The 26,273-nt window shown below is 35.3% G+C and overlaps 5 protein-coding genes across 6 annotated transcripts; 3 read left to right on the top strand and 2 right to left on the bottom strand.

The window, feature by feature from the left end:
• Positions 1-4,164: 4,164 nt before the first annotated feature.
• Positions 4,165-12,980, top strand: LOC145601231 (mitogen-activated protein kinase kinase kinase 3-like). Its single transcript, XM_081657201.1, has 11 exons — positions 4,165-4,906; positions 6,164-6,463; positions 8,945-9,032; positions 9,174-9,236; positions 9,506-9,666; positions 9,774-9,849; positions 10,125-10,184; positions 10,275-10,382; positions 10,479-10,715; positions 11,976-12,067; positions 12,206-12,980. Exons 1-11 carry the CDS (start codon positions 4,440-4,442, stop codon positions 12,462-12,464), a joined length of 1,911 nt encoding a protein of 636 aa, XP_081513327.1. The 5' UTR covers positions 4,165-4,439; the 3' UTR covers positions 12,465-12,980.
• A 643-nt stretch (positions 12,981-13,623) lies between these two features.
• Positions 13,624-17,523, bottom strand: LOC145601443 (small ribosomal subunit protein uS11m-like). The gene is made up of 2 exons (XM_081657466.1): positions 17,384-17,523; positions 13,624-14,410 (listed from the first exon to the last, which is right to left on the bottom strand). Exons 1-2 carry the CDS (start codon positions 17,454-17,456, stop codon positions 13,875-13,877), a joined length of 609 nt encoding a protein of 202 aa, XP_081513592.1. The 5' UTR covers positions 17,457-17,523; the 3' UTR covers positions 13,624-13,874.
• Positions 17,524-18,055: 532 nt separating this feature from the next.
• Positions 18,056-21,428, top strand: LOC145602344 (uncharacterized). The gene is made up of 4 exons (XM_081658535.1): positions 18,056-18,389; positions 18,476-18,581; positions 19,026-19,237; positions 19,671-21,428. The coding sequence occupies exons 1-4, from the start codon at positions 18,201-18,203 to the stop codon at positions 21,078-21,080; spliced, it is 1,917 nt and encodes a 638-aa protein (XP_081514661.1). The 5' UTR covers positions 18,056-18,200; the 3' UTR covers positions 21,081-21,428.
• A 236-nt stretch (positions 21,429-21,664) lies between these two features.
• On the bottom strand, positions 21,665-23,484 carry LOC145602345 (NAD(P)H-quinone oxidoreductase subunit O, chloroplastic-like). Its single transcript, XM_081658536.1, has 6 exons — positions 23,158-23,484; positions 22,772-22,827; positions 22,611-22,676; positions 22,468-22,509; positions 21,908-21,967; positions 21,665-21,834 (listed from the first exon to the last, which is right to left on the bottom strand). The coding sequence occupies exons 1-6, from the start codon at positions 23,360-23,362 to the stop codon at positions 21,805-21,807; spliced, it is 459 nt and encodes a 152-aa protein (XP_081514662.1). The 5' UTR covers positions 23,363-23,484; the 3' UTR covers positions 21,665-21,804.
• A 391-nt stretch (positions 23,485-23,875) lies between these two features.
• On the top strand, positions 23,876-26,250 carry LOC145602485 (ABC transporter I family member 10-like). Of its 2 annotated transcripts, none has more exons than XM_081658679.1 (6): positions 23,876-24,033; positions 24,189-24,360; positions 24,860-24,946; positions 25,549-25,674; positions 25,798-25,890; positions 25,978-26,250. In XM_081658679.1, exons 1-6 carry the CDS (start codon positions 23,960-23,962, stop codon positions 26,185-26,187), a joined length of 762 nt encoding a protein of 253 aa, XP_081514805.1. In that variant the 5' UTR covers positions 23,876-23,959; the 3' UTR covers positions 26,188-26,250. The 2 variants fall into 2 exon arrangements, with proteins under 2 accessions (XP_081514805.1, XP_081514804.1); XM_081658678.1 differs by having other exon boundaries at positions 25,768-25,890.
• The last annotated feature ends 23 nt before the right edge of the window (positions 26,251-26,273 follow it).

Genomic DNA, 26,273 nt, shown 5'->3' with positions numbered 1-26,273 from the left:
GCCAAAAAAAAACGGGGAAGAAAGAGAGAATTTATCTTACCCGCTCAAGACGGTGCAAGAGACCAGTCTTAAACTGCCTTACACCACGCCCAGTAGAGCTTGGATCCAACCTATGTGCTTTCTCAAATGCATAGAACCGACCTAATTTTCCCCATAATCAAACATTTCACGCACATTTAGTATGTTTACACTTAATATCTAGAACTAGAAAGAAAATCAAAACATAATTACAAAATCAAACTAGAATGGAAAAGGTGGATTATGTATCCATACAGAGATAGGCAATGCGAGGCCGTTCCGGCTCGATTTCGCTGGCGACACGAAGAATCGGAACAATCGAAACGAGAGAAGACGGAACGACTTCATGATCGAAAACCTCCGTCGAAAAATTCGTTATCGCTGTGTTTCTCGACGGCCTCCTCGACAGACCCTGCGGTCCAGAGTCTTGCGGTGCCGCCATTATTTCTCTTCTAGCTTCTTCTTATTCTCCTGTTTTCTCTCTGTTACATACACCTCTGTTTCTGGTATTCAATCTTCAACATCATTAAAACAGTATAAATCAGAATTCACCAAAAAATTTCTGATATCAAATTAAAATTACAACAAACCAAAAGGCATAATTATTCGCTGGAAATTATTCGCCATAATTGAGACAATTTATCAGAATTTACCTAAAATTCAAGAATTCGCTGGAAAAAACAACGAATTAAATCAGATAATCATACGTCTTCTATTTTCGGTAATAATCCGTTCAATTCTTAACCTAATTTTGAGAAAATCGAAAGATATAAATGCAAAATCATTTCATAATCCACAAATGGAAAATTCGAATAACGCGATAGAAAATGCAGCTTAAAAAAAAGCGAAAAATTAAAAACAAAATTAAGATTCCAGAATTTCAAGAATTCGCAGCAAAATGATTCTAAATTCAAATTGAAGGTAGAAAACTCACTGAATACGAGCTATCAACACAACGTAATCTCTGAAATCAGGAATCGTCCGCCATGAAAATAGATGAAAATCATGAAGTTGCCGAAACAGAGAGAGGAAACAGAGAGAGAAATGGAGTTTTTGGAGAATTTGAGAGAGGAAGAAGAGAGAGAAAATGGTGTAAAAGAGGTGGATTGACACAAATTCCGGATTATTATAGAGAGAAGAATGAGAGAGAATGGTGGGAAATTAGATTTGTAAGAAATAGTGAAAAAGGATGAGGGTATTTATTTTCTGTTAGTTGTCTTGATAATTGTGTGTGGAAGAACTAATTGTGAAATCCCGCTTATTTCTGCTCCTTTGTTTTTCTAGTCTCTCACCTTCTCTCTCCAATCAAAATACTCGAGCGATTTTCTATGTACAACCGGACCTTGTCTTTCAAATATTTTCTATGTAAAGAGGTCTTATCCGTATCGAATTAGACGAGCTTTAATTTAAGGTATTGAGTATATGTTATACCTTTTCTCAATATTTAAACTAGCTAACTAACTCGCGTTAGCTTGAGTTTGATTTAGATTGTTTAGAATTAAGATAGTATAGAGTATTTTGTTTTGTTGTGTTGCTACAACACATTTGCCTTCTATTTGCAATAAAATTGTATAGAGTATGACTCTTGTATTTTTCATGTGGATGTGAGTCATACATATTGCGTGGAAAGTCAAAGAGTATGAAGTGTGAAAGAATTGAAAGCGTTATTGAATGTTGTGCATTAAATCTTTTACCCTATTTCACAGTTACAAGGTTCAATATTTATTACAAAGAATAATGTTTAAGGAATTGAAAAAGATAATACAATGTCATGAATTAACAAATTGATACATAAATTATCAAAGTTGTGATTTTAATTGTCGGATGTTTGATTTGGCACCAAGTGTTCTAAAGTCTTTTCTTCCCAAATTAAATTATTGGGTGTAGAAGTGATAAAAGGCTTTCAAATCCTCATCTCTCAATATACGCTAGAATGTGTTCTCTTCTTCTTAAATTAATGACTTTTAGGTTCAATAATTCATATACATACCAATAATTTTATGCGTTTAAATTTATTCGGCCTCTAACAATGAGGTCTAATAATATTCAATCCTATCCAATAAGATCAAGTTAATTAGACAAGGTGAAGCGAATCCACCATATGTGCCATTAAAGTAATTTACTATATACAAATTTTCCCAACTTAATCCACCCTAAAATAGGAAATTTATATACAATTATTATCCATACATCACTTACAAATTACAATCAGTGAGAATGGAAACGATATTAATAAAGATTTTTGTATGATAATTTTACTTTTTTTTTTTTGTGTGTGTTTTTACAACTTTAATTTTCCACACATCGATCCCTCCGAAATCTTAATATATAATTGAATTTTATGCATTTTATTTTTTGTTAAAAAATAAAAATCAATATAGAACTACCTATCCTACACTTTTTGTAAGAAACTTCGTTATCTAATATTGTTTTCTTTCCCAAATAATATATATTGTGCATCAAAGATAAATTATAAATCAATATATGTGCAAATTAATTAATGTAGTAATATCATAGCATTTAAAAATGTAATTAAATTTGACTCAAATATTGGCTCACTTGGCAAGGTTCTTACCTCTAAATGTATAGGATCGACTAGTAGGGCTCAACTGTCATTAGTCTTATCTGGTTCTAACTCCCACACATATATATTTGCTTGTATTGGTTAAAATAGTTGGTGTGTGTGTTCTATCCAACCAGACCACAATTTGTCGTCCCGTAGCTAGCCATCTTGTGAGTGGTCTCTCTTTGTCATCATATGGTTGTATTTGGGCTAAATACTATTTCCTCTCTTTTAATTCACCTTCTATTCATTTTAGTGGTTGGAAACATGTTTGGAAATTCCATCATAATCTATTTTTGTGTGTAAGAAATACATCAACTTTAGTTTTGAAACATTCAAAAATAGTAAATTTGTCTTCATTCCAAATAGAAAAATCACTTCAAACTTATAAATGGCACATGACTCATGAAAATGCAAACACTTAAACACATTTTTATCATCGTGAAATTTTACTATCGAGTTGAGTGCACGTGCTAGCGTTCAGTGCTACACTCCTTATAATAAATTTCACTTACATCAATTAGATACTATGAAACAAATTAATAACGTACTCATAATATAAAAAGAATAAAGATAAGATTTCATGAAATCTTACTCAATAAATGGCTACACATACAATTCCTCAGATATATAATCAACTAGATAAGCCAATATAATTCCAAATTGCAATTGTCATTCCAAAAACAATTAGCAACGTGTCACTTATAAAACTAACACAACTTTAACCGATTTAACCAACTTTTAATGTATATGAAAGCAACTAATATAACTTTTCCCTCAATAAAAAGCATAATAAGCTATAGGTACATTGCAACAGTGAACATTTCAGATACTTCCATGGAGTAAAACCCTTTAATGAAAAACAAATTAATTACTATGACAACGGTTTGGTTACTAAAAGGTAAAGACGTACTGTTATAATATAAAAACAAAAAATTATAATTTCGACTACGTGCTGGATAATGACAGACAATAACAATGACATTTAGAAGATACTACAATCTCATTATTTTGTGATAACAAGTTATTTACAAGAGCTTTAGATACAACCCACCACCTAGATTCCTAGACCCATCTCAAAATTAAATCAAATTGAGCGACTAATCAGCCAAACACAACCCACGTCCATAAATTTAAATTACTCAATTACCACCTGCATCAAGCAATAACCTCAAAATCAAACCGAACGACTCATCAGCCAAACACAACCCCATATGAGTGAATCAATTATCACCTCTAGTAATAAATCAGTCAAATACAACCTCATCCGAGCGAATTAATTACCACCTTTAGTAATAAATCAACAATGGCGATCAATTATCACCTCTTGAAATGAATCAACCAAATACAACCTCATCCGCGCAAATTAATTATTACCTCCGACAATGGCGATGGCCGATAGTTTTTTTTTTTTTTTTTTTTTTTGAGAGGGAGCCGATGGGGGTTAAAAAAGGCTGCTGAAGCAAAAAAAAAGAGTTGCAATGTACAAATTGCATGATGATGGATGATGATTGACGAGGACGATGATGAGTACATAAAATACAAAGATGATACAACCACCCCACTCTTTTTCTCTCTCCTCATTTCCTTCCTTTTTCTCTTGTTTTTCTCTTCTCTCTTTCTTTGTCTCCTTTCCTCTCTTTCCTTCCCCCTTCTCTTCTCTTCACACATATAATCCACGCCTATCACCCACCTCCCAACTTTCCCCCAATCCCCAGTTTTTTCTTTTCTTTTTCTATCTTCCATAATATCCACTCTAAACTCTCATAAATTAATTAATCCCCCTTTTCTTTTGCTTCTTAATTTATACAAACAAATTAAACACTCTTTTTTCTCTCTCATCTTTCTGGGTATTAAGATGCCTGCTTGGTGGGGTAGAAAGTCTAACAAGAGCAAAGAAACTCATCAAAACAATAGCAATACCTTGTTTTTTGAGCTTAATTCCAAAAAATCCCCAAATAATTCTGATAATTCTAATTCCAATTCCAATTCTAATGGTAATAGCAAGAATAAGAGGTCACCCAGAAGTGTAGAAGAGTTTGGTAGAGGGATTTTGTCCCCTAATTTAAGGGGAAATAATAGCAGAGAGTTTGGGAGTTCTGGAAATGGTGCTGCTTCATCTGGGATTTCTGGGTTTGATTCAGATTGTGAGAGAAAAGTTGTGGGTCATCCTCTTCCTAGGCCTACAAATTCTGGGGTTGTTGCTGTTGATCATGGTAGTCATGGTGGTGTTGGGTTATTAGTTTCGGGTTCCGCCTCGATTTCGAGTGTTAGTTCTTCTGAATCTAATTCTGATGATCATCCAATTCTTCTTGATGGTTTCAGGTTTGTAAAAAGGAAAACCCCCTTTAATTTTTGATGTAATTTTTTTTAGGGTTCTTAAATTTTGTTGTTGTTTGATCTGTGTGAATTCTGCACTCTACTTTGTTTACTTTCTTAACTGGTTTCTCCTGCTACTCCACTTTTTGGGGATGGTTTTGAATGTATGACGATTCATTTTAGCTGACCCCAAATCGTTTTGGGATTAAGGCTTTGTTGTGGTTGTTGATCTGTGAGAATGTTGAGGATTGGTAATTTGATCGAGATTTAAGGGTAAAGTTTGTACTTTTATTTGTTTATTACTTGTGGTTTATTAATTTTGTGAGTGTGATCCTTGAGGTGTGTGAGCTATCTTTTTTTGTAACCTTTCTCACTTTTTAGGTCATGCTTTTAGAGGAGTGAGAGACTTAATCACTTAATTAGGTTTGCTGTAATTGGTGGAGATATGAAAGAAGGGAAATTGTTTTTTTCATTATATAGAAACTTAATTATAATTCAGTTTAAAGGATAACAATGACTTTTTTAATTTTTAGTAATTCTAGTATCATTTCTTACATGTGGCAAGGTATGGAGTGTTAGATTGAGGCAATTTAGCACCTGCTTTTGTAGACAGAATTTATAATTTAGTCGCCAATCTGAAGCCAAAATGCTTCCTGTTAGTGGTTCGCTCCGTTAATGATGGTCGTGAGAATGTATTCGAGGCAACAATCCATCCGATGGGCTGAATTGAAATATGCCCCTCCCCCCTTGTCTCCCACCAAAACACCAACTAGTTCTATATTTAAAATGGTTGCTGGCAAATTTGTGTTTCTGTTTTATGGTTTTAGCTACTTTCTTCTGGAATTTCTTGCACAGTTAGCTATTATTCCATATTTGAGATGGTTTAAGTGTTTAATTATGTTTCATTACTTTCATAGGTTATATTATTTCGTGCCTTAATGGCCTGCTTGGCAGGTGATAATAAATGGTGGTAATATTAGTGAATTTAAGTGTAATTTTGCAAGGAAAGTGTAATCCTAATGTTGATAGCAATTCAATTCCATCCCTAAACTTGTGTGTTTATTCATTATTTTCCATTACCATCCAATACAACTCCTCTGGTTGTAATGGATTGAACTAGCTTTAGACAGTTGGATAGGATTTTCCTTGCAAATTCACTCCCAATTACACATTTATTACAACCGTTAGTAATTTAGTTATTGGATCACAATGCTAGAACGCTTTTCGGCTTTTAACAATGTAATACAATGTTGTATAAACCAGTGGAAGGGCAAAGAGTCCTGGTCCTGCTTCAAGAGGAGCTACTGCTGCTACATCACCTATTCATCCGCGGCTGGCCAGTGTGAAATCAGAATCTCCTACAGGAAGACAAGAAGAAGGGAGTCGAGGCCATCCCTTGCCCTTGCCGCCTAGCTCTCCTACTAGTCCATCTTCCTTGCCCAATGGAAGAGCTGGTTTATTTACAGAAAGCAGTCAAGGCACATATAATTCTCTATCAAAGTGGAAGAAAGGAAAGCTTCTTGGGAGGGGAACCTTCGGGCATGTTTACCTTGGATTTAACAGGTAAATACAAATCATTCATATGCAAAGACTATTTTGGACTAAATTTCATATACATCAATTTGAATTAATTTTATTGGAGGATATGGTAGGAGGATTGCAATGTATAAACTAGATCAAGCAATTTATTTTTTATCGTTCTCTCATTTTTGGCAAGTTTTTTCTTTTTATATCCAGTCTATTGAGGTTTTGCTTGGAGTTATGCTGTAAGTTACTGATTAGATGATTGAAATTTGGTGTTTTCTTTTTTCCAACTTTTTATGTAAGCTGTGATGCATGTCATTCTCCGATCAGGTTGTTTGTTCTGAGTAGCGAAGGACCTAGCCGTTTTTAGTAGCTCTTCTATGTTATTAACATGGAGTCAGTATAACTGGGTAACCAGGAATGACAGCTCAGCAGCTCATCACCTTCCTAGGTTAGTGTTGTTTGAAGTGGATCACTCACCTGCAAATCTCTCCCCTTTTCTGTCAGAAATTCGTTTCCTTTATTGGGGTGGTGGGGGGGGGGGGGGGGTGTGGTGGGGGTGGTGTGCAATTACTACCCTTTTTCTTCATCATGCAATGTTTAGTGTAACAGTTGAACTACAAAAAAGTGGTTGATTAGTTCTGATAAAGGATCTATTACAGAAGACCCCTGGTCATTTTGAAGGACTTTGGTAACAATAGTCTATTGTAGTGAGAAGCTTCCAGATGACTCAGTCAGGTAGACAAGAGAAAGCATAGCTGTTGTGCTATTTTGTAGCCTCGAGGATATTGGGAAGATGGGAGTTGATCCAATTGTACATGCTGACAAACCCATCAGCTGGAAACTGTGAAAAATTGTTGGAATAAAGCTTGACAAGGCCTTTGTAGTTTGTACCATCTTGTATCACTCCACCATGCTGTCAAAGATTCTGTGGTCTTCTTGTTATTTATGTAATCACACATTTTCCTATTTAAAAGAGGCTAATTTAAATTTTCACAATAACATAAGGTGTAGGTCGACAACATGAGTTTGGTTAACTGATGTTGAATCACATGCTGTTCTAATTCTAAATGAAGCTTGTTTGCCCTAATTCTTTGCACCCGCATAATGTTGCATATACTAAATTAATGATTGGATTTTTGAAATTTTTAAAGTTACCGTTCTTGATCTATTTACTGACTCAGAATACTAGTTGTTGTTTTATGATATTTGAAATCCTAGTGGTTACTGCTGTTATTTCCCATTGCCAGTTTGCCTCTGTAATCCTATGTCTTCCTGTCATTTTCCCGATTGGTGTAACCTCACTAGTGAGATATGGTAATTTTATTTTTTTGGGATTTTGTCATATCTTCTTTCATTTACTCTTATCCAGCAAAAACTTAATAATTCAAAAAATGACATAACTATATTTGATTTATTTTCTGAGAAGGATACAACAATGGTATAGATTACTCCCTCCGTTCCCGAAAGAATGACCCTTTTGGACTGATTTCGCGGGTGTTAAGAAAAATAAAAATAAGTAAAAGTATATTGGAAAGATAAATTTACATGGGGTTTGTAAAAAAAAGTAGGGAGAGAAAGTAATAAAGTACATGGAAAAACAAAATTTTATATGGGGAAGCTAATTATGCACAAATATTGATTCAAATTGGTGGTTACTTTAATGCAAATGGGTCGATCATTTTGGGACTAAAATTAGGCCAAAAGGGTCGAACTTTTGGGGACGGAGGGAGTAGTAGTTGCTGCTTTATGATATCTGAAGTCCAATTGGTTTTAGCTGCTGTTTTCCATTGCAACTGTTATCTTATATCTTGATATCTTCCTATCACAGTCTCGTTTGGTGTAACCTCTCTCTATAGGGCTGGCGTGAGTTGTGATGAATTTTTTTGGAGTGGTTTGTTGTATTTGCTTTCATTGGCTCTTGCTTAGAAAATAGAAACAAACATTGGATTTTCAAGGTTTATTTTATTTGACATTCTGCTATTAGACCAAGATTGTGCACCAGATTTAAGATGTCTCTGAAGCATCCTTATGCGTCATCTCAAAGGCAATATCCATTTTCTATAAGAATGATTGTTATGCTTCCAACTTTCCTTGTGGAAATTCTTCTTCTACTCAAAGTGCTCTTTTGAAAGTTTTACCATGGATCAATGCACCAAGCTCTCTTCCCTATGATGAATATCATCAAAAATTTATAATCAGGCGATGCACTTTAGGACATAGGGGTGGTTTAAGTGGCAAGAGTACCTTTGGACTTTCCTCCACACTGCCACCCTTTTGTGAGTAGTGAGCATTGGCTTGATTGTCATATTTTGTAGTCACGATTTTTTCATGTTTTTGCTCTTAGTTAAGGTTTTTTTGTGGTTTTGTTTCTAATTTGATATGTTTATTGGTAAATCATTGATGCCCATGTAGTGCTGACCTTTTGAATCTTTCTTGATTGCGTATTAGCTGACTAGTTTGCTTTGGCCTCTTATCATTTTTTTTCCTCTGATTATAAACCTTGCCGAACCTTGGCAGTGAGGGTGGACACATGTGTGCAATAAAGGAAGTGAGAATTGTTTCAGACGATCAGAACTCAAAAGAATCGCTGAAGCAGCTTAAGCAGGTCTTCTTTGATAATCTCTCCTCCAGCTAACACTCATAGCCTTCACTCTTCTATTGTTATTATTTTTTGTCTACTTTGCTTATGAACTTGAGAATCTGATACAAGGCAAGTGTTGGCTTATCTTTTCTTCTGTTTACACAGGAAATTGATTTGCTCAGCCAGTTGTCACATCCAAACATTGTTAGATACTATGGAAGTGATCTGGTATGTCCCAATTTATGTTGCTTTACATGGTTAACATCTTCTGATTGTTGTTAATGTATCATTATTTTCTTCTTCTTTCTTTTTCATTTTTTGTATTAATTTTGATAGTCTACCCATCTTCATGTCTAAGAGCTACTTCCTTGTGTTTTGGTGGTGTGCACAACAGTGAAAAACTGAGATTCTGAGAATTTCATAATCTTTACAGAATTGTAAGACATATTTAGTTTATAGTCAGCAGCAGCCAACTCTAATTTTGGTGGTCTTTCCAGGCTGGAGACACACTATCAGTTTATTTGGAATACGTCTCTGGTGGATCTATTCATAAATTACTTCAAGAGTACGGCCCCTTCAAGGAACCTGTTATTCAGAACTATACCAGACAAATTCTCTCTGGGCTTGCTTACTTGCATAGTAGAACCACAGTGCATAGGTACTCATATTTGTGAAATTCCTTTTTTTTGGAAATATATATGTTATAAATAATTAATTATTTTAATCATAAAAAATAATTAAAAATATTTTTTAAATGACTAATAGGGATATCAAAGGGGCAAACATATTGGTTGATCCTACTGGCGAAATCAAACTTGCAGATTTTGGCATGGCAAAACATGTAAGTGTTATCCTTTAATGCTTCTAACGAATGTGAGCACTGGCATTATACTTGATTTGGTACTAATAACAATATTAGTTTCTAATCTTCTCCTTAATCTTAGTGGCAAGCAAAGTAAATAATTACAACAAATACGTTAGGAATATCTTATGATTCTCAAATATCCTAAACACATCTAGAATTTTCCTTTCTATAATGTTTTCTTTCTCGTGCCTGTAAGTTTCTTGTGTTTTAGCTTATCTACTTCTCACTATCTGTTAAATTGTCTAATGCAGATAACTTCCTGTAATTCAGTGCTTTCTTTTAAAGGCAGTCCTTACTGGATGGCCCCTGAGGTGCTCTCTCTCTCTCTCTCTCTGAATATTCTTGATAGCTGGTAGTTGACATATATATATATCGCTACTTATTTTCTTATGTACTCACAGGTAGTGATGAATAAGAGTGGGTATAACCTTGCTGTTGATATTTGGAGTTTGGGATGTACAATTCTTGAAATGGCTATGGCAAAGCCACCTTGGAGCCAGTATGAAGGGGTATGGAAATATATCTATTAATTGAGAATCTTCCCCGTCATAATCAAAGTTGGGATATATGCAGAAGCCAAATCTTTTATTATGTTGGCTTTGCAGGTAGCAGCAATATTCAAGATTGGAAACAGCAAAGATATACCAGAAATTCCTGATTTCCTATCTAGTGAAGCTAAAAATTTCTTGCATCTTTGCCTTAAACGTGATCCAGCTGATCGCCCCCTAGCTTCAAGTTTGCTAGATCATCCTTTTGTTAGAGAACAATCTGTTGGGACGAGCCTCAATTTTAATGCACCAAATGAAGCAACAACATTCTCATTTGATGGAAGGCGCAAGCCAGTAAGATATCCTTGATTTTTGTCTCTCTTTCAGTGTTTACTCTCTTTATTAATCACTTATGTGTAGAGAGTGGTGCTATGAGATTGAAGTAATCTTTTAAGTAGTCATATTGTTTGGCTAGCCCAGGAAGCTTAACTTTTCAGTGATTCGGGAAAGGGATAGTTAATACATAGAAATTACATAGAAATCTGAAGTTCCTATATCTCCTTTATTTTTGCTTATATGCAGGCATGCAGCTAATTAACTTATAAATGATGGTCTCCGTATCGCAAAGAAAATATTTTTTACCTGCTTTAGATATCGAGTTGAAAATATGAAATGATATGAACTATGAAGTAAGAAGTGATATTAGTGGCAATTAAGGTTTGTTAAGCTGAGAACTTGTTTATTATGACAGGATTTGGAAGTCATTGTATGGGTTAATATTGCCTTGTTTATGGGTTGGTAAAAAATGGGATTGTTTCCTTTTTACTCACAGGATGAATGTACATTTCATTAATGACAAAGTTAACTGTCTATGACCTAGCTCGATTCTAATATAACCTTCTTTAGTGGTCTACATATTCATAAGAAGCGTAACTCAAATATAACCTCCTTATTATAAATTATAACAACTTATCTATGATAAAACAACTTAATTGCAATATTGCATGATTTTGTATGGTTTGTTCTCTTTATAATGATGCCTTTAGGATTTACTGTGCTATCTAGGAGACATGTGGTTACTATTGCCTCCCAGGAAAGAAAATGGTTGACCTTAGTGGAAGAATTCTTGTCGGAGCATTTATCTGTTTCTATCATATTATGGATTAGTTGCTTGAGCATGGACTTACTATTTTGTTTTATTCTACTTGTGAAAGTTTTGGAGGTATCTTATACATTCATGAAGCGCAGCGGGCTGAAAATTATAGGAGTAGGATAGTTTTGAAATTATGGTGATTTGTTAAACAATCTATATTGGTGCTTTATGTAGTGGGATTACCCTCAGAAAATGTTAACTTCCATTCAGGTGCATAAAAATTATTTGATTACCCTTTAAATCGAAAACACTGAGATCTCCTTGAACCTCTTCTAATTTTGGTTACTTGTAAGGAATGGCCGTTAGGCTACCTAATTTTATTTGCCTTTTTGTTTGATTCACTCAAAGCGATTTTGGGTTTAGTTGTAACACATTGTATAGGTTGTACAAAAGAGACGTGATTTTTGTTTCTATGTTGTTTGAGCAAGTAACTCATGGGCTATGTTTTGAACTGTATGCAGCAACCCTTGGAAATACACCCGCGCAGAAAGAGTATTAGTTCCTATGACCCCGATAATATACGAAAACCAGGGCTGATGATTTGGGAGGCCAGGTAAAGCTCTTTGCCTTCGCAACTGATTTGAGGACGGGGAAGAAATTTTATAGAATTTAACCTTTGTTTTTTTTGTTGAGAAATTTTAGTTCTTAACCTGTTTGTTCCTTTTTAATTCCTTGACAATCTTGGTTCTAGGGATAATCCAAGATCAATCACATCGCTGCCTGTTTCACCCTCATCAAGTCCTTTACATAGACTGGCGCCTGCCTCCAAGAGTTGTTTACTTTCACCACCTCACCCATCTTATGCTTGGCCTGGGCAAAGCAGCTACAATTTAAACGACCACTCAGTATCTCCAACAAGACGTGCAGGCTATACACTTGATCCATGGATCGAGAGTACATTGTTTAAGACCCAAACACGTGGTGGGTCCCCTAATATGCGTCTTATTTGATTATCAAGGCCAAAGAGTATATAATTTTCCTCCAAAAAATTCACCCATGTTGTATGTACATATATGATGGAGTTGCTCACAAAAGAGTCACTGAAGTTTGCTGCATTTTCTTCACCAAGTTACCTCACCGAGTCAGCGTTGAAAGTTGAAGACTAGCGCAAACATTTTGTTATTAACTTGTAAAGTTGGGCAACGAGATCCTGTTTGATGACTTAAAGCAGCGAAAATAACAGCGTAATCTACAGCTGCTGGACCATGCATTACATTGAGCCCGGACAGGCGGGATTTTCATCATGCTGTAAATTTCTTCAGTGCTGTATATAGAAATTGTGCTCTCTGCAAAAGATGTTTTTATTTTACTAGTTGAGAAAGCCAAAACTAGGACAACGGCTTAAGTAAGGAATCACCATTCGATAGTTTGGATGGGAGGGATTTATGGCTGTGACAAGTATAGAATGTTTAGTGGTCATTAAATTTAATAATTTCTTGTTATCTCATTCTATGTAATCTTTTTTTTTTTTTTTTAAAAGAAAAAAGTTATACTAATTATGATATCTTGTGTGCAAAATTAGACTCGTTGACAATAATTTTGTTACTAAACACACTTATTGACAGAAATTTGACAATAATAACTTAGTTCTACGAGTATTATTAAATCTTTCATTTCCCATGTGACAACTTTATACTCAGTAATAAAATATTTCTTGTCTATTTTAAAGCTGACGTCATTAATTTATGGTTTTTTTGACAATGATGTTTTTTATATAATAAAAAAAGATTAACTTGAATTTGATTGGGCAACTTGATTTTAATTGCTTCAACTACTAAGCAAAACTTTCTCCTCCATTTTATCTCATCCCATCCCTCCCCTACCTTCGTTTGTTTTTCTTCTCCACTCTCTACCATGGATTTAATACGTATTAAATATTATTATTGTAGTAAGCTGTTTATTGGTTTCCAAACTATTTTTTTATAATGTAACTTTTTGCCAAAATTTTTGGTTAAATTCCGAGTAATGTAAATAAAGTAGATCTTTAGTGATTAGATTTGTTTCACAAATATTTTTAGAAACCATTTTATATCAATGTGCGAATTTAACATAATTTGACAATGTGTAATTGGGATATAGTTCAAATCAATGCTAGCAATTATGCCTATCTTGTATGACAACAATAAAATTTCTTGTTGCACAACATTTTGCTATGAAAGAGTTAAAAAAATACACAAGAGTATGTGCATTAGGCTTATGACTAAAAGTCTAAAAGAACTTTCAACATTGGAATCTAACTAAACAAGATGGACTCCAATTTAAGAGCTTTAAACATCAATAAAATACAAATAAAATGCCTAAATGATCCAAAATGTGTTTCATTTTTCTCATTAGTCATAGAAGATCCACCCCAAAACCGCTTAGACACGACGTTTCTTTGGAAGTCGGCATCCATTGTGTGGACGCCGAGTGGTATCTTCAATATATGCAATAGGAGTCTGATCTCCTTTACCAAAGGTGTAGCCTTCCCTCCAGCTAAGAATTGCTTGCTTCTTCTTCTTGAAGTGAGTGAACCCATTGACTCTCATGACAACTGATTTCAAGCCAAGATTTCTTGCAAGTCTTCCCACATGTTCTGCTGTTGCTTCCGCAGCATATCGGGACAGCTTCGGACCACCTTTCATTTCTTCCAGGCATCCTGAAGATGCTCCTACCTTTTTGTTCCCCTTGGAGTCGGTTATGGAGACAAAAGTATTGTTCTTGATCAACTTAATGTGTACAATATCCAACTTTTCGGCAGCATTGTCCTGGCGTTGTGTTGGATTCCTCCTATCTTTATCTTCCTCTACATCCTTGACAAAGTTCATGTTACTCGAACCAAAATTCCCAGCTTCTTTGGTGGCAGTTGTATGTATCGTTGCTCCCACTAGACTGCTTTTCCAGCTACTTATAGAGTCTAGTAGAAGTAAGTTTAGATTATGTTTTGCCATAAGAGAGAGGAATAGTTAAATGTCATAAATTTTATATTCAGATATTTGGAAGGAACACCATGTACAGCACAAAAATTCATGCACAACCCAATACAAATTACCACCAATGCCTGAGAAAAAATGCCAAGATATGCACCGAAATTCACTCAAGGTCATATGCATGTTGCGTTCAATGAGTGGGGATTTCTTTGAATAAGAGAAGGAAATTATAGAAAGATTGAAGCTCAACCATAAACAAATGAACCAAAACATATGACACTAAGAAGTAAACCAAGCTTCAGTGAACCAGGAATATGGTCTATTCCAGCTTCTTTAAATGCAATGGGGTTGCCACACATACAAACAAAAGGGTCAAGGGAGAGTAGGCTCATTGACTCGTAGGTTAAAAAATTCATCAGATTTATTCCCAGGGAGGTTTCTGAGTCAGAATTATCTATCCTTGGGCTCTTACGCATCTCCTCAATGTCTCTTACAGTCTTACCCTCTTTACAATTCAAACTTCTTCCAGAACATTCTCCACACCCAATTTAAAATGACTATTACTCTAATGTGATTGGCATGTAACTTTCAGCATTCTAGTAAACTAGCAACAAATATAACATTTGAGGGCAGCTTATCAATTATAGCAACTCTGCTATAATTAGTGACTCGAGTCCCACATATTGTGTAAGCCTAGCACTAATGCAATCTTGCGAGTAAAAAGCTCCTCACGACAAACTTATCTTTAAGTATTCATCTATACTCACACTTTGAAACTAATAACAGGGTATATTCCTAACAATGACTTTCAACAAAAGTCCTTCAACCAGGGGAATATCTTTTCAAAAAATAGGGTCTAGTCAAACCCAAGCTCTTTAATAGACATCCGTGCAAAGCTCAAGATTAACATTCAACCTGAATTGAGCTAAAAATTTAGAAAGACAAGCAAAGCAAAAAAGAATCCTGCCAATGTTCAGCTACACAACCAGCTCAGGATGAGGCAGATTTGGTTTAATATGCCCATCTCATATCTTCAGGCTAACCAATCAAAAGTTGAAAGGTTATTCAGATAAAAAATGTTTCTATGCAAATCTAGTCACCAGTTAATGGATCAGAGATTTGGATATGCAGATGACATAAAATTGAAAGGGTTATAAATCTTATAACTATGAATGTAGTATTAAGTCTTGTTCTCTAATGTCAATCAGATGATCCCACAAGCCTTTTGCTTTGCTCTGAGTGTAAAATTTGCATTAAATCTTTTTGGCATCTATGACACTGCCATTGATCAGCTAATACCCTGTTTTCTCGTATAAGATAAACTCCCTCCATCCCTAGATAACAGTTCCATTCACTACCAAACCTTGCCCATATATAAAGTTCCATTTCAGCACTATCTCCATCGTTAATCAACCAAACCAACTATCCTACTTTTTTATTCACTACACTATTATTATTCACCTACAATTAGCAAACCCCACTATCTTCTTTTTTTTATTCACTCTCCTAAATACCGTGTGCATTGAGCAAATGAGACTTATATTCAGGGATGGAGGGAGTTATAACTTATAACTAATCCATGGTCATGCTGCGTTCCTAGTTTCAAGAATAGGCTTCATCAAGTCACTGAAATCCAAAACTTTGTTTAATTTGGAATGATATAGGTTTTAGGTGCTCTAATTTAGATCTTCATTCAGTCAATTTACAATAAGCTACAAATTAGATATTCGTTATAGTTCTATACATACCCAAGCTACTCATTCATCATATTCCACCGAACTAAGAAATCCTACCTTAAGAATTGAGATTGATATGGCCCCTTAGAATCAGTAGATGAAGAAGAAATCATAAACAGGTTGATTGAGATTTCAAATAATAAGGATCAGAAATTCTCTAATCATGAACTCAAGTAGAAAAGATGCACAATCCACACTGTACGTCATTGAAGGATAAACCTGACAGGATTAACAATGTGACACCGAAACAATGCAAGGAAGACAAGTTTATCTATTTATACCGCGTGGAATTACGACTCAAAGTAATTCTAAACCATGAATTCTCCCACTACAAAGACTTAATAGCCATGCAAGCAGATCAAAAACCTCCCCAATATCTTCAAAAGCTACCATTACAATCTTGTAAATCTCTTAAATGAAACATGAGTAGCTATTCGCAATCTCACAATCTCCCTAGCTATATCTTCGACAGCCATCATTACAAGCTTGCAAAAGCAACCATATAGAACAGGCTAGCCCTTCAAAATTCCACAATCTCCTTAGCTATATCTTCGAAACCCATCATTAAACGCTTGTAAAATCACCAAATTGCAATATGGGAATCCCCTCAAAAATCCACAATCTCAAAGTCTTATCACCAAAGACAGGTAGCCTATGAGGAATTTAATTGCCTCTTGATTCCTAACTAAGGGGATCCTATAAACCTAGCTCGAAAATTCACTGCCCAAATAAAAATTCCAACTTTTGCTAATCCCGACAGTAATGATGGGCAAAAGCATAACCTCATAGCTAAACCTTAATAGAACCAACAAACATACGAACTCACTCTTATTGCAATTAATATTGATCAAAGATTGATAGAAATGAGTATATGATTGAGCTTCATATATGAAAATCCAATCAAACCCAGAAAGCTTGTTCCGCAGAAAATACTAAAATCAAGAAAAACCCACCAAAATATAATATATGATTGAGCTTCATATATGAAAATCCAATCAAACCCAGAAAGCTTGTTCCGCAGAAAATACTAAAATCAAGAAAAACACACCAAAAAATCCCCAATTAGTCATAGCAACTAATAACCCCATGTAAGTTTACCCAGGAAATGAAGATCCATTTGCAATTCCATCTTGTTAAAATCATATAATTCTAAGGATTCATAATGAGAATGATAAATTCCAAACAACGAGAAATAAAGAGTGAAAAGGTTAAAAGTTGAAAAACCTGAAAGTGAAGATTTTTGAGCAGAAAGTGCTCGGAAAATAGCTCCGGCAATAGGCTTGTGCTTCGCCGCCATTATTGCTGTGACTCAGATGATGAACCTATTTTTCACAATTTGGGTTTTAGGTTTGGGAAGGGAGAAGATACAAGATACAAGATACAACTTTGGTGAATCAAGGGGTATGTTGGTCAATTCCATTTTTTTGTTAAAGGGGTAGAGGCGTCATTTTATGTGTAACAATGTAAACGACGCCTTTCCGACTTGGTTAGTTAGAGTCTAAAACATATTCCAAGCCTCAACCATCCGTTTAAACTTTTGGTTAAGATGATGGTATCAAAGCCAACGTGACATAGAGGTTACGAATTCGAATCTCATCCACCCCTTCTTCAAAGTGGAGTTAATTCGCGTCGAGCTTAAGCTGTTAGATTAATAGCACTTGAAATTGGATATATTGCTTAGGTGCTTAATTCACAATTAACAAATTTGGTTATTTATTTATTGTTGATTACTTGATTTATCTCCAAGTATAAAAAATCGTAAAAAAGAAATAAAAATGAGGCAATTCTAATTTGATCTTCTTTTATCTGAAAATTTCTGGAATATATAATGAAGCAAATATTTAACCGCCACAATTGTCAAATTTCACCACCTTTGAAAATTTCCCTCCCATTCATCTGTGTTCCTTTCAAAGCCAGCCTCTTTCTCTCTTTCCCCCAATTTCCGCCATTTCTAGGGTTTCTTTCACCTTCAATTTCAAAACCCCTTTTCATCCCATTCACAAAATCAAATACCCAGAAAGTAAATTAATCAAATTACAAGATGCCAATCGAAATGCCAAGAGGTTTACCATTTTCAGTAGATACATGGACCCCTTCTTCCAAATTTAAACGCCACCATTTTCTCACTCATGCTCATAAAGATCATTGTTCTGGAATTACCTCTCATTCTTCTTCCCCAATTTACTCTACTCGTCTCACTAAATCCCTAATTCTTTGCTACTATCCTCAGGTTTTTCTCCCCTTTTCAATTTTTTGTTGTAATTTTTAAGTTGGTTGTTATAGTATGATTTTTATTTTTTGATTTCTTTTTTGCAGGTAGATGAATCGTTGTTTGTGGAAATTGAGGTGGGACAATCCCTAATTGTTGATGACATAGATGGGTCTTTCACTGTTACTGCTTTTGATGCTAATCACTGCCCTGGTATTTGATTTTATCATATATTTTTTTTAATTTGAATTTTGTTGGGTTTTTGTTGATCTTCCAAATTGATTTGAGTAGTTCATATTGTGTATTCAATGTGTTGTACACTTTTTTGGTTGTAGTAAGGCGAAATTGAGCTTGTTTTGAATAATTTATTAGGTTTTTGTTGATTCAAATGATTGATTAGTAACACAATTTCTTGCTTTATATGTCTATAAATTGGGTTAACCGATTAGTGGATCATGATTAACACTCTTAAAAAGAGGAGTTGTTGACTTGTTGGAACATTCTTCTATTAGAATTGCAATAACAGGTTTGAGCTATAAAGATTGATGAATTTCATCTTCTCACTATAGTTTGATAATTGATATGTTTATGCTATCTGGTTACAGCTTGGGAAGCTTATTTGAGAGACTATATCTGATGTGAACTTTTGAAATTCAGGGGCTGTGATGTTTTTATTTGAAGGCAATTTTGGCAACATTCTTCATACTGGTGACTGCAGACTCACTCCTGATTGTCTGCAGAACTTGCCAGAGAAGTATATTGCCGGAAAAGGGAAGAAACACAGTTGTCAGCTTGATTTTGTTTTCCTTGACTGTACATTTGGCAAAAGTCTTATGAACATCCCAAGCAGGCAATCTGCCCTTCAGCAGGTAAATCTGCAGACTGACTTGGATCTTTTTATTGTTTTTTTCTTTTTTCTTTTTGTTGAGTCTATAATTGTCAGTGTTCTGTATAAGTTTAAGTGTTTGCAAGCTTAAATTAAAACAATTTCATAGGTTGTGAACTTGTGATGCATGTAGACGATATAGTTGCCACTGGATCTTGTTGGATTACTATCTTCATTGATTAACTGAACTCCTCTGGTCCAAGAAGTGTTTGTTTCAAAATGAATATCTGTCCATCTCAGAGGGATTTTCCTTTTATCTGTTTTGTGTTTTTAACCAGTGTGCATTAAACGCCCATTCTCATATATTCGTATGTCATCTTTCCCCTTAGTTGTTTATGCATTGGCATATTAGCCCTGGATGTTGATATATACTTGGGTTTTATTTCTAACCTGTTTGCATTAATGTAATGAAATAGGTTATCAATTGTATATGGAAACATCCTGATGTCCCAACAGTATACCTCACCTGTAATGTTCTTGGCCAAGAAGAGGTACTTGATCGAGTTGTTCAAACGTTTGGGTCCAAGATATATGTTGATAAAGCCAAGCACCCAGACTTTTACCAAGCTTTGGAACTTATTGCTCCACAAATCCTTTCTGTGGATCCTACTTCTCGTTTCCATTTGTTTGAAGGTTTTCCAAAACTGTACGAGAAGGCAAAAAAGAAAATATTAGAGGCCCGTGAACATATGCAGCCCGACCCTCTCATAATACGACCTTCAGCACAATGGTATGCAATGGAAGAAACCGAACTTACAGTTACAGAAAGGAAAATTGTAGAAAGATCAAACCTTCCAGTGAAGGATCAGTTTGGTGTCTGGCATATTTGCTACTCTATGCATTCCTCCAGACAAGAATTGGAGTGGGCTTTGGAACTTCTTTCTCCTAAAAATGTAGTTTCGACAACTCCTGAGTGTCGAGCTTTGGAGCTGGAGTATGTTAAAAAGCACTGCTTTGGCTCTCGAGCTTCTGATGATCGTTTTTGGAAGGTTCTAGGCATGAACATGGAAGCTTCCCTGAAGGTGTCAGATGTGTTGGTAGAAAGTAGTGGATCTTCTTCTACTGTGGTGAAAACTAATGCAGCTTCTGAAGAACTTGAGCTGCAATTGTCACAGGCATTAAATAGCCAGGAATCTCTCTTAAATTTGCCTCCTCCTAATAAGAAGCCTCCAATAACCTTATTTGGACGAGCAAGACTTGGTTATCATTCTTGCATCTTGGCTGAAGAAATGAAAACTACGTCTGTAGAAGAGAGGAAGCAAACCCCCGTTTCAGATAGTGAATGTGAGAGTTCACTCTCATCCCCTCTTCTTGTCAAAAATGTCCCTGACTGCTCCTTATTCGACCATGAAAAGCTCCCCAGAAGTATCACTACTAGTGCAGTATATGGTAGCAAACATGAACAAGTGGAACATAATCTACATTCTGATGATAAGGAGAAATGTTCTGATGTCAAGAAGAATATAGTTGAGAAGCCTAATGAGAACACTATAGAGGTGGTAGATGCTGCCTGTGTAGAAAATAGTAACTACGAAGAGGTGGAACATAATTTACTATATACAGATGACAAGGAAAATACAGTTAAGAAGCCTGATGAGAACAACAGAGAAGTGGTAGATCCTGATACTAAATCTGATATGAATAGAAGGGATGCAAAACTTTGTAAATCTGCTTCATATTCTTATGTTCGATCATCAACAGGGTACAGTGACAATTTCCGGAAGCTTTATAGGTCTATGAATGTACCAGTGCCTCAACCTCTTCCTTCTTTGGTTGAGCTTATGAACTCTTGCAAACGTCCCAAAAGACAAGTCGAGATTAGCTAATATTCCATCACAATGGAGGATTTTTGCTTCATTATGACTTTATCACTGCTATGCTTCTCTTCAAGTACTTGATGGATTTGCAAAGAACAGAAAGGGATGACCAATTCAGAAAAGGTGCAGGGTACTGCTTACATGTTAATGTGTCATCTCACCAAGGTTGCTTGGTCTAGTGATTGGATGATTGGAATCATTGGATCCCTACATTGGGAGTTGAAGTCATAAGTTTGAACCCTGCCACTAAGACGGGTTCATGGGGTGGGGATTTCCTTTATCCATCCTCCCCATTCTTGAGGGCTCCATGTGCAAATCGGAGTGAGTTGATTTGTAAGAGTTCTTGTCCAGTAGGGTCCATATTTAAAAAGAGTCATCTCAAATACATTGGTAAATAGGCGTTTTGTACAAAATTATTCAAATTTTTATGAGACTAGGAAGTTACAGAGAGCAATTGTCTTATTTCTGAAATTCATTATGTACGGGATGTTGTAATTATTTTTTATATATTGATCAAATGAGAGTCGTCACTTTCTGTGTCATGAAACTAATTGCTTGTTCTGCAACTGCTTCAAGCACCAACTTCACGAGAATGAGCACAAAGCGGGTAAAGACTAATAGAATACACTCTTACAGTATGCAGACCAGAATCTCATAGCCTTAACCTACATTGATTGGTAAACGAAAATTGTGCCTTAAAAGTGACTGGTATGATAGTTCTTGAGCATCTGAATCACATCCTTTCATAGTTGAGTTTATCAGACTGCAAACAAATGTAATCTGTCAGAAGTTGAAACACAGAAACATGTAGAATTTGTTTGTATACTCTGTAATACCTTAATAAGCATATCTGTTGGAAGCCAAGCTGGTGATGTTGGAACTCCAACCCAGGAAACCTGCAAATTCAGCAAAATTCGAGATTTTTTAGTCATCTACTATTGGATCAGCTGGTGAAATGAGAATAAATATTGCACCTAAAATAAATCTGCTTATGATCCTTATTATAGCTGGACTTATAATCTTGCTATTCTATGCGAAGAAAAAGCCTTGCTCGCTTCAACTTACTAAGATTAGTTGTTAGCAGTAAGCATCATTTTTAATAAACACACACTTTTGATCAGTAAAATTTGTCATTCATGACAAGATCTCCAATGAATCAATGAAGCTTTGATCTGCATCACTTATGATCTGTAAAATTCTGCCATTGCACATGACAAAAACTCTCAGTGAAGCTTTGATCCGTTTTGTAATCAACAGAAGTCAGTCCTTATATGCAAAAATCAGTTTATTTCATATCATCAATTCATTATAGTTAAAAAATTCTGAAAGAACAGGGCCAAATAATCTTGTTATATGCAATATGCAGTATTAACACGCTTCAGAATTGGTTACTTACAAGTGCATACTCTCCTGTCTCAAAAATGCGTATATCCAGGACCTGCATTACAAAGTTTAGACTCATGAGTACATATTTTTTTTCTGCATTACAAGCTTCATACTTTCCTGGTATAAAGCTATAGTTCTATGGTATAGTTATACCTCTCCACGGTCTTCATAAATGTAGTCCAGCCCTTTATAGTATGGTGGATGTCCAACTGATAGATACTGATCATTCGTAGAGCTCGAACATGTTAGATATACAGATTATACACACAATTTTCTGTTGAAATTCTAATTTCTTAGGAGAGAAAGATGCTCACATTGATACTATTAAGGTACTTCTCCTTGTCCACTCTTACAATCTGACCTTTCTTCACTGCCCAAACCAATCATACGAAACCAAGTCAATCAGCCAAATTCTATACGAATTAATCACTACATTGATGATTGTCAAACATAATATAAATTTGCTTATAAACTTGTACACAAATACAACATATTATTCTATAAATCCCCTTACTAGGCTAACAACTTAATCATGGCCTATAATCTAATGAGATGAGCCAACTCGCGAGCTAAAATATTTCAAACTCTCTAGTGAGTGGCTTGCTCGAGTAGCACCCGTAGCTTTACATAGCAAACTGAAGAAAGAAAGAAAGAATTGATTTTCATGTCAACAAAAATGAAAGATATAAGAAACACTCACTTGAATATACAGGCTTTTGGGGCCTTTTAGGAGGAGGCTGATCATTAGAGCTTTCTTTAGTTTTGGTCTCTGTGAGCTTCTGTCCACCATCAGCTTCAGCTCTAACACATAGTCGACGTCGAAAAGGGATACTTCTTGTGGTCTTAGGGAAAGAAGAGAAGCAAGTGAAAGCTTGGGGGTTTGAGAGAGTTGTTGAGAAAGCCATGAGTGAAAGAGGAACAGAGTTTGTAGGCTAAAAAGGCCACTCTTTTTGGTTGTTCTTGTACATTTCAGATAAGAAATGTAAATGATATTGCAATTTTTGAAGAAATAATGTGAGGCTTTCTTCTAAGTTCTATCTTAAATCTCCTAAGGTAAGGGCCACATTTCTAAGAGAAATACTACTAGTTGATTTGGCTCTTTCTGTTAGATGGCAAGTTGTTTGTTGTGCATTAAGTCATTTAGTCCAAAGTTAGTACTAGTATTAACAATTACTTAAAAAAAAAAGTCACATATATTATGGAATACTCCCGCAGTTATATGATAATTGCAACACTTTAATTGACATACATGTCAATGCACAACTTTGACCATAAATACACAAACTAATCTAAAAAAATTTTACACGGCAACATATATTTTTTGTATACTGGTAAATAATATTTGACGTAAACATATAAATATATAATTAGTGTAAAAGTTAAACTCTTGCGATTATTACGAAACGGAGGGAGTTAATATAATCAAGATCACATTTATTCAACAAATTTTCATATAAAATAGAGTTCCTTCAACTGAGGTTGGTAAAAGCAACCATCCTCAAATGAATTTGCCCATTCTCCTGCGCACCCCAGCACCTGTCCTTCCTCCTCTCAAGTGTACAGCATCTATCTCTAGGTTCATCTCTCTTCCTAATAATCTTCTCTTTCATTCAGGCATTTCATCGAACACTTTGTGTGCACTCACTAAGAGAATGTTCCCTTTGTTTTCTGTTTGAAACTACTGTTTCTAATTTGTTTTGGGCTGTTTGTTTTACATTCTCTTTATTACAGAAACGTAAGTGCTGATCAGTATGCTATATGGGGCCAAAACTTGAATTTCTCCATTAAAACCAAGCAAGGTGGGACCTTGCCAATCCTTAAGAATTGCTCAATTCAGATACCTTCTGGCCAATTATGGATGCTTCTTGGACCTAATGGGTGTGGCAAATCTACCCTTCTGAAGGTTAATTATCAATCTTTATTGCTGTTTGTTTGTTCTTTGGAATCTCTGAAATGTACCAGGTTTTCTGGGTTTGTTGTTTATGATTTTCTGGGTTCATTTATGATGTATATGGTATGGAATTATTGGATTAAGGACAGATGGAAGTAGCCTATTTTATCGAACTGTAGTAGGGATAAGGTTGCGTATATCTGACTATAGTAGGGAGCCCTAACAGCTCTTCATTAGTGTATTGGGGTAATGTTGATATTGGGTTTCTAGCTTATTGTTTAAGGTTATTATAGGTTCATAATTTTTGTTGCAAAGACGAGGTTCAGCAAGTCGATTGGAAGTAGCTATGACCTATGTGTTGTTGTAGGGGACGGGGTAAGGTTGTGTACAAATGACCTGAGTTGCCCGTGAAAGGCGATATAGTAGGCAATAGGGTAATGTGATTCATGTTGGTGTTGAACATTGGGTTAAGCCTAAGAGTATGTGGTTTTGATTGGTTATATTGGTGCAGATATTGGCTGGCCTCTTGAAAACAACTGATGGGAGTGTTTATGTTAAGAAGCCAAAAAGCTTTGTCTTTCAGAACCCAGATCATCAGGTCAGTTGTGACAAGCTGCATTGATTTGAAAAATGTAATCATATTCGGGTTTGATTTTGTTGCTGCATTTGTCAATAATCTTGTTTTTTTGTGAGTTTGCTCTGTATCAAAGTGACCATATAAAGTTGAGTGCTTCAGTGTGCTACTCTTAATAATGTGAAAAATCTTAGCCATGTTACTAGGAAAGTACCAATGTCTGGTGTCTATACATCTGAATATGGTATACAGTACTAGAATTTGGACTAAAAAGTGACTTGACAGATTGATATTTTGGTGGTAAAAAACTCAGATCACTGATATTTTATACAAAGTATATGGTAAAGAAGATAAAAATGGCGTCTTGGAGAATGTTATGCATGGGAGAAAGGAGTTGATGTATTGATATTCTTCTCATATGTTGTGGGCTCACAAGAATATATGGAATGTGATGCACACTTTTTTTCTGAATCTTGAGCATTTGATGACATAAAAATGTAAATTAACTGCTTGGGTTATAATCAAACCAGAAAATGAAAGGTGAATCCAGTAGATCAATTTTCTTGCCAGCTTGAGCAATATGTGTACTTGTTTATCTTGTGTAATGGTAAAGTCATCTTTGACAGGTAGTGATGCCTACTGTGGAAGCTGATGTTGCATTTGGTCTTGGTAAATTTGTCTTGACCTACGAAGAAGTTAAATCAAGAGTTGCGAAAGCTTTGGATGCTGTGGGCATGTCTGAATATTCGCAAGTAGGTCTCTAATACAATAATGTTATGTCAAAGCATATGCCTTGACTTCATGGTTGATGCTTAATACAAGTATAATTTTTTATTGTTTGCTAGAGGCCAGTTCAAACTCTTAGTGGTGGACAGAAACAGAGGGTTGCAATCGCAGGAGCATTAGCTGAAGCATGCAAAGTACTGTTGTTGGACGAGCTGACTACATTTCTGGATGAAAGTGATCAGGTATTATACTTCAAGTGATTGATCTTTCTGCATTGAAGAAAACAAAATTTGGTCATGTACTTGACAATGATGCTTTCTCAATGACAGATTGGAGTTGTAAAAGCAGTGAAGAATTCCCTGACAAGCTCTGGCGAAGTAACGGCATTGTGGGTAACCCATCGTTTGGAAGAACTTGAATATGCAGATGGTGCAGTATACATGGAAGATGGGAGAGTGGTGATGGATGGTGATCCTTCTTCAATCTTGGATTTTATTAATAGACAGCAAGCCTTGTACATTAATCAAATAAATTCCTGATTGGTACTCTGTACATTTTAGATTGATTGCGTTGTAGACTTGCAGTAGTGTTGTCCGTTTCTACGTGCCTAATATCTACTGTGTTT

This window comes from Chenopodium album, chromosome 21, assembly GCF_948465745.1.
Source record: "Chenopodium album chromosome 21, dcCheAlbu1.1, whole genome shotgun sequence".
NCBI lineage: Eukaryota > Viridiplantae > Streptophyta > Magnoliopsida > Caryophyllales > Amaranthaceae > Chenopodium > Chenopodium album.
Note: the sequence above shows the minus strand (reverse complement) of the source record. Positions and strands in the feature narration are given on the sequence as shown.

Coding starts and splice junctions, on each gene's coding strand:
- LOC145602344 (XM_081658535.1), top strand. CDS start 18,201: ATGCCAATCGAAATGCCAAGAGGTTTACCATTTTCAGTAGATACATGG. Junction 18,390..18,475: donor TTCTTTGCTACTATCCTCAG/GTTTTTCTCCCC, acceptor TCTTTTTTGCAG/GTAGATGAATCGTTGTTTGT. Junction 18,582..19,025: donor TGATGCTAATCACTGCCCTG/GTATTTGATTTT, acceptor TTTGAAATTCAG/GGGCTGTGATGTTTTTATTT.
- LOC145601231 (XM_081657201.1), top strand. CDS start 4,440: ATGCCTGCTTGGTGGGGTAGAAAGTCTAACAAGAGCAAAGAAACTCAT. Junction 9,033..9,173: donor CGCTGAAGCAGCTTAAGCAG/GTCTTCTTTGAT, acceptor CTGTTTACACAG/GAAATTGATTTGCTCAGCCA. Junction 10,185..10,274: donor CTTACTGGATGGCCCCTGAG/GTGCTCTCTCTC, acceptor ATGTACTCACAG/GTAGTGATGAATAAGAGTGG.
- LOC145602485 (XM_081658678.1), top strand. CDS start 23,960: ATGAATTTGCCCATTCTCCTGCGCACCCCAGCACCTGTCCTTCCTCCT. Junction 24,361..24,859: donor GCAAATCTACCCTTCTGAAG/GTTAATTATCAA, acceptor ATATTGGTGCAG/ATATTGGCTGGCCTCTTGAA. Junction 24,947..25,548: donor TTCAGAACCCAGATCATCAG/GTCAGTTGTGAC, acceptor CATCTTTGACAG/GTAGTGATGCCTACTGTGGA.
- LOC145601443 (XM_081657466.1), bottom strand. CDS start 17,456: ATGGCGGCGAAGCACAAGCCTATTGCCGGAGCTATTTTCCGAGCACTT. Junction 14,411..17,383: donor TCAAAAATCTTCACTTTCAG/GTTTTTCAACTT, acceptor TACTTCTACTAG/ACTCTATAAGTAGCTGGAAA.
- LOC145602345 (XM_081658536.1), bottom strand. CDS start 23,362: ATGGCTTTCTCAACAACTCTCTCAAACCCCCAAGCTTTCACTTGCTTC. Junction 22,677..22,771: donor AGTACCTTAATAGTATCAAT/GTGAGCATCTTT, acceptor ACGAATGATCAG/TATCTATCAGTTGGACATCC. Junction 21,968..22,467: donor AGACAGGAGAGTATGCACTT/GTAAGTAACCAA, acceptor CTGAATTTGCAG/GTTTCCTGGGTTGGAGTTCC.